The sequence below is a fragment of the Neltuma alba genome, unplaced genomic scaffold (assembly GCF_004799145.2).
Source record: "Neltuma alba isolate B1F8T4 unplaced genomic scaffold, ASM479914v2 tig00012454_pilon, whole genome shotgun sequence".
Lineage (NCBI taxonomy): Eukaryota > Viridiplantae > Streptophyta > Magnoliopsida > Fabales > Fabaceae > Neltuma > Neltuma alba.
The window spans coordinates 233,666-243,728 of record NW_021636933.1 but is presented as its reverse complement, the minus strand read 5'-3'; the positions used below and the strand labels follow the sequence as shown (position 1 = coordinate 243,728).

Here is a 10,063-nt window from a genome sequence, read left to right as displayed (position 1 = left end):
ATGGCGGGTGAGAGCGATGGCGGCGTTGAAGGTTTTCGAAACGGCCGAAACTCTGGTTTCCGGTCCTCGTACAGGGATAAGTTGCTTAGCTTGGGTGACTCGGGCTTCTTGGAGACTCACATGTCAGCGGAGGATGCGATGAAGGGATGGAAGGATCAGTTCGCGAAGTGGAATGGGAAGAAATCTACGGTAGATGCAGTGATGGAGGGAGATGGGTTATCTGAGGAAAGATCGTCGGATGAGGAGCATTGGTCCAAGTCGGGGAGGTTTCCGTCGTTGAAATTTTCTGATACTCAATATGAGGCATGGTGCAAACCATTCCGGAACTCCTTGATTGTGAAACTTATGGGAAAATCATTTGGCGAGAGTTTTATGCAGCAACGCCTGGAGCGTATGTGGGGTAGACCTCAGTCTCCTATTAAAGTAATGCCACTGAGTAACGATTACAGCATAGTCTCTTTCTTTTCTGCAAAAGACCGGGATTATGCGCTGCAAGAGGGGCCTTGGATGATTGGTGATCACTATCTGTTAGTACAAAGATGGCGTCCGAATTTTAACCCTTGGAGGGCTGATCAACAGAAGAGAATCGCGGCCTGGATCCGCATTCCGGACCTGCCCGTCAAGTTATACAATGTTGAATCTCTTTGGCAGCTAGGCAATCTTGTTGGTCGAACGCTCAAAATTGACCGTACTACAGCCTTTTCAGAGAAAGGTGGGTTTGCCCGTATTTGCGTGGAAGTAGACTTGGAGAAACCTTTGCTACCAGCTTTCATGCACTTCGATGAGGTGCATAAAATCCTATATGAGCGGTTACACCTCATATGCTTTCGGTGCGGTCAATATGGTCATCACAAAGAATAGTGCCCAACAGGAATAGTGGAGACGGAGAAGACTGGTAGCTCGTCCAATACACATTGCTTGCCTCGGAATCCAACGTCGGTTCTCCGATCTCCATCAAGAAGCCGACGGCGGGGACAACAACTGTTAATGTTGATAGCAATATTTTCGGTCCCCACATGATTGTCAAACATAGTTTCGGCACGAGACTTGCGACTCGGGATACGGATAAATCTCAGACAGAATTGGTGGCGAAGAAAACGCTAGCTCAGCCAGCAGCTGTTACTGTGCCGCAAAAGGTGCAGGTACAATCTAATCAGATCCCGAAAAAGCAATGGCAAGCCAAGGAGGCCCGTACCAAAGATTCCGAGATTCTTGACATTCAGGTTGATGAGATTTCGGGTGTGGAGAACGGGAAGGCGGTAGTTAACTTGGCGAAGGACGTACGTGAATTCGGAACTGACATATAGGTCCATAATAATCATGAGAGTGACTGGGTCCCAGCTGGTTCAAAGAAGAAACTACCCGGATCACATAAGCTTAAAGGAAAGGAGAATATTCTAGGGGTTAAACTGTTGGGTCGATCAAAAGGCAAACGTGATCTAGGTAAAAATGAAGCACGTGGGAAACTCATTCTCTCCAATCCTTTCTACATCCTCGACAGTGGGACACAGGAGGGACAGACTAATACCAGTAGCAATGCTGGAATGATCATTGGGGTGAACTCGCATGTCCAAGCTTCTAAACTTGACGTCAGGGGGGTCTAACAACAGGTACGACAGACCAGTGAGAATGATACCCAGGTTATTACACCGACGGGAGTCTCCTCCCAAAACTCTGTACTAGTTTCCTCATGAATTGCTTAATCTGGAACTCTAGAGGGACAGGCTCACGTTCCTTTCCTCAACTCGTTCGGGAATTGACCTCCTTCTATAGCTTGGATTTTGTGGCCATACTAGAAACTCGTTGTAGTGGGGCCAAAGCTGTTGATATCAGCAAGAAGTTGGGTTTTTAGTTTCTGAGATTGTGGACGCGGAAGGTTTCATCGGCGGAATTTGGTGCTTATGGTCCTACAAGATTCGGTGTGTGGAGTGCGTTTCAAAGAGTCCTCAATTCATTCATTTGAAAATTGAAACGTATGCGGACCAAGTATGGTGGTTTACGGTAGTGTACGCAAGCCCAGTAGTGGCGAAACGTCGGCCGCTATGGAGGGAGCTCCTAGCTCTACAGCGCCAAGTAAATGGACCCTGGTGCGTTGCAGGGGATTTTAACGCTACTATTTTAGCCTCGGAGCGCTCTCCCGCTGGGGCTGTAGATCGCAATTTTAATTCTTTTGTCTTAGACTCAAATCTCAGTGATATGGGTTTTCTAGGTCCAAGATTTACCTGGAAATGCAACAACTCAGAGAGTCGAATTGACAGAGTCTTGAGCAATCTTGAGTGGCTAGATGTCTTTAGGGAGGCCTCGGTTACTCATCTCCCTTTCTTTAAGTCTGATCACCGACCTCTCCTCTTAAAGCTTCATAGATCTGGTGTTCGAAAGCATGGTAATCGACCCTTTCGCTTTATTGCATCCTGGGCGCTACACGAGGATTTTAAAAAATTTGTCAAGGGTAACTGGAAGAGTCAGGTTTCGTGGACTGAGAACATCCATCAATTCACGAGCGCCTGTGCAACGTGGAATAAAGAGGTCTTTGGGCATACAAATTCTCGAAAGAAAACCTTACTCCGCAGACTAGAAGGTATCTCCAGAGTGGAAGCTAGAGTCAGTCTTTCCCCGAAGCTCCTTGATCTCCAATGCCAACTGGGAAAGGAGCTCGACGAAGTACTCCTACAAGAATCACTTATCTGGGCTCAGAAAGCTAGGAGTGATTGGTAGATCTATGGAGATAAAAATACTAAGTACTATCACAACCGAGCAAATAACAGGCGCAAGCGTAATTTCATTGGGGCAATCAAGAATGAACTTGGTGAATGGGTTTATAATGCTGAAAGTATAAAGTCAATGGCCACCGCTTTCTTCTCTCATCTGTTCACGGAAGACCAACCCACTAGAGAGCCTATTACTTGCTCAATTACATATCCACCCTTGAAGGAGGAGGATCAGACTAGAATGGTAAGAGAAGTGGGAGACGCTGAAATCAAGGAAGCTTTATTTTCCATGGGGGCGCTCAAAGCACCGGGACCGGACGGGCTCAATCCTCTATTCTACCAGAGCCAATGGGACCATGTGGGAGCTTCTATCTGTTCTTTTATCAAACATGTGTGGAGAAATACGGATGGTATTGCTGATATTAATGATACTTATCTTGTACTCATACCGAAAGTTGATCACCCAGAAACGTTGAAAGACCTCCGACCTATTGGGCTGTGCAACGTCATTTTTAAAATTATCACTAAAATCATAGCCAATCGACTCAAGCCTTGCTTGTCTTATATGATTAGTCCCACTCAGTGCAGTTTCATTCCTAGTCGTCATAGCTCGGATAACATTATTGTGGCCCAGGAAGTGGTGCACTCCATGCGAACCAAACAGGGATATAAGGGATTCATGGCTATTAAAATCGACCTTGAGAAAGCATATGACAGAGTAAACTGGAACTTCCTCATTAACTGTCTCAACGAGATGCAAATTCCTACTCATGTTACCCAGATCATATCCCATTGCATATCGTCAGCTAAAATGCAACTTCTTTGGAATGGGGAGAAGACGGAAGAATTCAAACCCACCAGAGGGGTCCGGCAAGGGGATCCTATCTCCCCATATCTCTTTGTGATATGTATGGAGAAACTAGCCCACATGATTCAAGAGAGGGTGAACAAGAACGAATGGATCCCAATCTCGCTGTGTAAGTAAGGCCTTCCTCTATCTCACTTATTTTTTGCTGATGATATTATCTTATTTTCAGAAGTGTCCATTCATCAAGCAGCGGTCATTCACTCTTGCCTCGAAGAGTTCTGTAGCCGCTCAGGTCTGAAAGTTAACGTGCGTAAAACCCGAGTCTCTTTCTCCAGGAATGTGAACCATACCCGGAGGTCCGAAGTAAGCAACATCCTCGGTTTTCAACTTGCGGCAGATCTCGGCAAGTATTTGGGAGCCCCACTCCATTTTAGAAGAGTCTCTAAAAGTAGTTATCAAGAGGTGGTAGACAAGGTGAAACAGAGACTGTCCAACTGGAAGGCTAACTCTCTTTCTTTAGCAGGCAGGATCACTCTGGCATCTTCCGTAACGTCAGCTATTCCAGAATATTCTATGCAAACTGCCTCCCTGCCTATAACCACGTGTGAAGCGGTGGAGAAACATAATAGGTGTTTCATATGGGGGTCCTCCGAAGGTCATAGGAAATCGCATCTGGTAGCTTGGGATAAGGTTTGCACTCCGAAGAAGAACGGAGGTCTCGGTCTTAAGCAGTTACGCCACCAGAACCAAGCCTACATGGCTAAACTGGGTTGGAACCTCATCAATCGTCGGGATGCTCTTTGGGTTAAGGTAATTAGAACCAAATATAGATGTGGGTCTGATTTGATACCCACTATAGCTCACGAGAGACCCGGTTCGAACATCTGGAAAGGCATTAAGGACGCTTGGAAATATGTTCAGGAGGGGGTTCAGGCAACTCAGGGCAATATTGAAGCACGTTGGCGATACGACAGGAACGGTGTCTTTTCTATTAAGTCAGCTTATTCTATCATTACACAGGACCAGCAGGTTCCGAACCCGATATGGAGTAAAATTTGGAAACTCCAAGTCCTTCAACGGTGCAAGACATTCATGTGGCTTTCCCTCCACAATAAACTTTTGACGAATCAAGCTCGAGCGGAAAGAGGTATGGTGACGACCCCAATCTGCACGTGGTGCGGCTCTCATTGCGAGAGTTTGCTTCATGTTCTTCGGGACTGTGACGACACTAGATGCCTTTGGTCTTCCATGGTCAAACCCCGCTTGTTGGACAGGTTCTTCTCCCTCGAGTTAACGGATTGGCTAGAATTCAATATACGGAACCCCGGGGGCTCCTTCGGCGACGGTTGGAGTGAGTTTTTTGCCACTATTTGCTGGCTCCTTTGGTCGCGTAGGAACGAGAGAATTTTCGAAGGCAAGTGGACCCCGAATGCAATGCTGATAGCCAAGGCAAGGCACATTCTCTCAAACCTGAAACACGCTGCAACTAAACTCAGAGGCAGTAATCTCAATGGTCACCGTGTCACGGTACAGGGTATTAAATGGTCCCCCCCTCCACCAGGTTGGGTTAAACTGAATGTTGATGGTGCCTTCTCCACGCTGCATGGAGCCGGCTGTGGAGGGATTTTGCGGAATCATGTGGGTTCCTTCATCAGCGGCTTTATGTTCCATCCTAACGACGGGGATAGCCTGGCTGCTGAGCTGTGGGCTCTGGTGTGTGGCCTGAAAATGACGTGGGACGTTGGGTTTAGGAAGGTGATCGTCGAAACTGATGCCTCTGAAGTGATTCGCTTGTTGTATCATTCTTCAGATAAGGACCATCATCTTCTCCAGTTGATTTCTGAAGCTCGCTCTTTGGTTGATCCCTCTTGGGAGGTGGATCTGGGTCTCATTCCGAGATCAACTAATGAGGTAGCCGATCATCTAGCCAAGAAGGCGCTAAGGACCGCCCCTGGTTTGCATTTATTCTCATTCATGACTGAGGAGTTGCGTGAGTTAGTAATGAAGGATTACATCGTGGAGGCTGCCACTTTTAGTTAGTTTTGTTTTGTCTCTTGTGTATCAAAAAAAAAAAAAAGAATACTTTAGGTAATTTAACACTTGCGAGACTGTTCACTAATAACTATCTTACCAGTCACACTCATAGCAAAAGAAAAAAGGGGAAAAAAAAATAGAAGCATGAGAAATACCTGAGACCATAAACGGCCTATCGACTCCGCAGTTAATGATGTGCAGTACTCTGCACTTATGTCCCACAACGTTGATGGCAGCTCCGGTATATCTCTTAGCCTCTTGCAGTTACTCAGATCTAGAGTCCCCAAATAAGCACACTCTTTAATGCACTCAGGAAGTGACACAAAATCATTCTGCGACAGTTCCAAGTCTTCCACATTTTGAAAACGTTTCAGAATACGGTGAAGATCTTCATCCAATAGCCCACAACCACTGAGATTCAACCTTTCTATGTTTTCACAGCTAATAACTGGTTGGCTCTGTACCATCACTTTCTTCAAAGATTCTCCACCTAGAGGATGAATATCTTCCAAGTGAAGATGCCCAAGATTTGGCAATGTCACTAAGCTACTTGGAAGCTCCCTAAGACTTGTGCAGGATTTTAAATCTAAATGATACAGCTCTGGAAGATTTCCAATTGAAGGTGGGAGCTCTTTAATAGCAGTCCTTACTGCAGAAACCATGGTTAGTTTTTCCATCTTTCCTACTGTGCGTGGGAAGTAGTCAAGACTCTCGCAAAAATCGAGGTAAAGGCGTCCAAGAGATGCCATGTTGATTTCATGTGGAAAGCTTGTAAGTATTCGGCATTCACTAACATCTAACCTTTCGAGCTTACAGAGAGATCCCACCGAATCATGAACTTTGGTCAGATTGTGACACTTACTGAAGATCAATGTTTTCAAATTTTGAAATTCAGACATATCAGGTACTTCAGTAATGAATTCGCACTTTGAGAAATTCAAATATGTCACGTATTCAAACCTCTGCAAAATAAAATCTTGTAAGTATTTGGATAAAGCCTATTGTTCTATTTTCTCTGTAAAATGTTCCAATCACGATAGATTAATATAAAACGCTAGAGAAAATGAAAAGCTAGATCCTGTTAAGTCATTAATTTTAATTTATAGCATTACTCGTGATATCCACCAGGTAACCCACTTGTGAAAACCAACTAAACTACCTAGGAACGGGGCTAACTTTGGACCATCGAAAATGCATAGCTTCAGTTGTGAATTCCAAGTAACTCATTTGTAATGATGCATACAATTCATAAGAGCAATTTTGTCAACACGGTTGTTTTTAATTCCAAATAAAGACCATCATTCTCCGTCGAAGTTTCAATAATTGGAGGTTTGCAATTGAAATTCATGGCTAGAAAAGATCTTCAATTGTCAGTCTCTCGAAAACTTAATTAATACCATATTAATATAATCGCTTTTATAATCATGTTCATTTATAGAAATGGATGTACGTATATGCACATGCCTTTTGTGGTAGAAAGACAAATATATATGTTTTAAAAGAATATATATAAGATAAAAGTATACATTTAGTCCTTTAACTTTATGCAAGTTTCAATTTGGTCTCTTAATTTTAAAAGGTATCTTTTTAGTTTTTTAACCTTAACATAATTAGTCTCAAATGATGATATTTCGTGTCAATCATTGTCCCTTTAAAAGAAGTATACTAAATATGTCAACATTAGAGATGTTTAGTCAATATTAAAAATCTCAATATCAGCCTTTTTTTTTCCTTAATAAAATTAATAGTATTAGAGTTGGAGGGCAGAAAATAAAATTTATAAAATTAAAGAATCAAAATAAAATATTATGTAGAGTTAAAGGACTAGAGATGTACCTTTGCCTATAAGAGAAATAAAAAAATTTGAGAAAATAAATAAAAAATACAAGGAGATCTGTGCGAATTTTTACAAAAAATAGAAGAAACTTAAATTATAGTTGATCCTTGTTTCTCGGCTGAAAATTATAGCTAAAGATATTAGACCAAATAATAACGAAATGGGGTGGGGGTGGAGTACCTTGAATGGCTTTTCTAATCTGAAAGGGCTTCCATATAACTTCAAGCAGATTAGTTTCGAAGGTGAAAATTCCGGTGGTAAAGTGGTTGAAGGAAATCCATTCCAATCTAGTAATCTTAAACTATCTGGAAAATATTTAGGACTTGCTAAAAACAGAGTATTTCGAATGATGAGAATCTTGAGATTATTCATCTTCTCAAAAGCTATACCATCCCACACCACTTCTTGATATGGTGGATCAAGTATTATTCCTTCAATATTATCGCTTCCCTGTAATGCAAGTTTGAGGAAGTGACATTGTTAGATATTGCCAAATTAGCAAAATAAATTTGATGCATATGACAATATACATGTACGATTTTATAATATAAATACAAGCAAATAGAAAAGAGTCTTACTAAGTTTTCACGTAGTACTTTAAGAACATCTTTATAATACCATAATCTACTGCATTGACCAGGATTTGATGGTGCCTCTTGTCTAACAATCTCTATCGCCATTTGTTGTATTAGATCATGCATGTACAGGCGATTGTTAACTTCATCAATAGTTATCAAGGATTTATCAACAAGAATTTCGATGTAAAACCTTGCCCCATCATCACAGGCTTCTAGTACGTCTTCAATGGATTCTAATGTCTTCCTTTTAAAGAAACAAGCAATGTCTAGGAAAACACGCTTAGCACCATCTTGTAAGCAATCATAGCTTATCTTGAGAACCTCATGGATAGTTCTTTCAGGGATTCTTTTATACTTCTCCAACATAGATCTCCATTCCTCTAAGGTTTTATGTGCCAAATTGGAACCTACTAATTTCAAGGCTAGAGGAAGGCCATGTACATATCTTACAACATGATTGCACATATGTGTATAGTCACTTGCAGGTTGTATCATGCGAAAGGCATGCCAACAAAAGAGTTCAAGAGAGTAAAGATGATTTAGCTCCTTCATTTCATATGCTTTCTCAACATTTCGTGCAATTAGCAATTGCTTATTTCTTGTTGTTATAATGATTTTGCTTCCACAACCAAACCACTCACAGCCGCCTGCAAGTCGTTCTAACTGTTCAAACTCATCAACATCGTCAAGAACCAATAACACCTTTTTGTTAGAGAGTCTATGTTTAATTATAGATTTCCCTTCGTCAACACTGCAAAACTTCATCTTCTTTTCCTCAAGAATTTCTGATAGAAGTGTTTGTTGAAGGCGAACAACGCCCTGATACTTCTTTGATACTTCTCTGACATCAAACAAAAAACAAGCACCTTCAAAATGATAGAAGATTGAATAATAGAGAGCTTTTGCAAGGGTTGCTTTGCCAATTCCGCCAGTTCCATGAATTCCCAACATGCAGACGCCTTTGTCAGATTTATTTATAAGTGAGATCACTTCTTCTATCCGAGGCTCAAGTCCAACGATGTAATCAACGTTATGGAAGCGTTTAGGTGGCAGCATAGAATATGCATGTTCCACGATCCTTTCAATAAATCCATATTCACATCTGCAAAAGAGCATATTTCCTTTTCACTATGAAGATTATTTATCTGCGCATAATGTCTTCTGCTGTATTTCTTTCCTCTTTTTAATACATAGTTATCAATAAAATATTGTTTCAATTCTTAAAAAAAGAAAATTAAAGTAGAGAGAAAGAGAAGTGAATAATCATGTAATTCCAACATCAATAAGGTCTCTGAATTTTGTAATCCCATCTCTATCTAAAAGTCTTTCAGTTCCAATTGTAAACCTATGAAATATTTTCTGCTCAAATGACACCGTTTAAGTAAATCCAAAAGACTCAGGCTGAAAGATGTAAATTCCAAAGAATAAAACAAAGTCCAAAATTAAACTTTAAATACCCATAATAAAAACTCTTGAGAGCCAAGTATGCAGAGATTGACCTTTGTGTGCTATATTGTCTGCAACTATTAAGTACTAACAAAGAATTAATAAATTTCATCAGCGGAAGGCACTAATGGTGCAAACAAACCTACCCGTCCTTGAAAAGCCATGCTGATGATAAACTAGCAGCTTCGAACAAAGCAGAACGCCATTCGCACACTTTCTCTAAGTCATCTCTATACCTATCTTCAAGAGCAGCCATGGCTTCTTCAAAGCTATTTCTCTGATATTGAACATCCAACAAATCCACTTTGTAAAATATGGGCATAAGCAATTGATTCTTCTGTTTCTTGCACCAGATGATGTGGGCGAGTTCCTCTAGGCACCATGTGGAAGTAGCATAGTTTGTAGAGAAGACAATAATGGAAATCCTTGATCTCTCAATGGCTTTGATAAGTGCAGGTGCGATTCGTTCCCCTTTCCCAAGCTTCTTGTCATCAATGAAGGCGTTGATCCCCTTACGTCGTAGAGAATTGTAAAGAGGCACAGTGAAGGCGTGGCGAGTATCTTCACCTCTGAAACTCAGGAAAACATCATATCTATACTTAGTTTTGCTGGTGAAGCTAAGGGATGATGGTGAAGCCACTTGAATCGCCAT

At 41.6% G+C, this 10,063-nt stretch overlaps 2 protein-coding genes across 2 annotated transcripts; one reads left to right on the top strand and one right to left on the bottom strand.

The window, feature by feature from the left end:
- On the top strand, positions 1 to 861 carry LOC114727234 (uncharacterized). Its single transcript, XM_028913934.1, has one exon. It carries the CDS (start codon positions 1 to 3, stop codon positions 859 to 861), a length of 861 nt encoding a protein of 286 aa, XP_028769767.1.
- Positions 862 to 8,047: 7,186 nt separating this feature from the next.
- LOC114727233 (TMV resistance protein N-like) lies at positions 8,048 to 10,063 on the bottom strand. The gene is made up of 3 exons (XM_028913933.1): positions 9,558 to 10,063; positions 8,156 to 9,067; positions 8,048 to 8,057 (listed from the first exon to the last, which is right to left on the bottom strand). The coding sequence occupies exons 1-3, from the start codon at positions 10,061 to 10,063 to the stop codon at positions 8,048 to 8,050; spliced, it is 1,428 nt and encodes a 475-aa protein (XP_028769766.1).

Bases quoted from the DNA above. Each gene is read 5' to 3' on its own strand.
- LOC114727234 (XM_028913934.1), top strand. From the start codon at position 1: ATGGCGGGTGAGAGCGATGGCGGCGTTGAAGGTTTTCGAAACGGCCGA.
- LOC114727233 (XM_028913933.1), bottom strand. From the start codon at position 10,063: ATGGCGATTCAAGTGGCTTCACCATCATCCCTTAGCTTCACCAGCAAA. The intron at 9,068-9,557 runs GTAGGTTTGTTT...GCTCTTTTGCAG, and splicing joins GCATGGCTTTTCAAGGACGG to ATGTGAATATGGATTTATTG.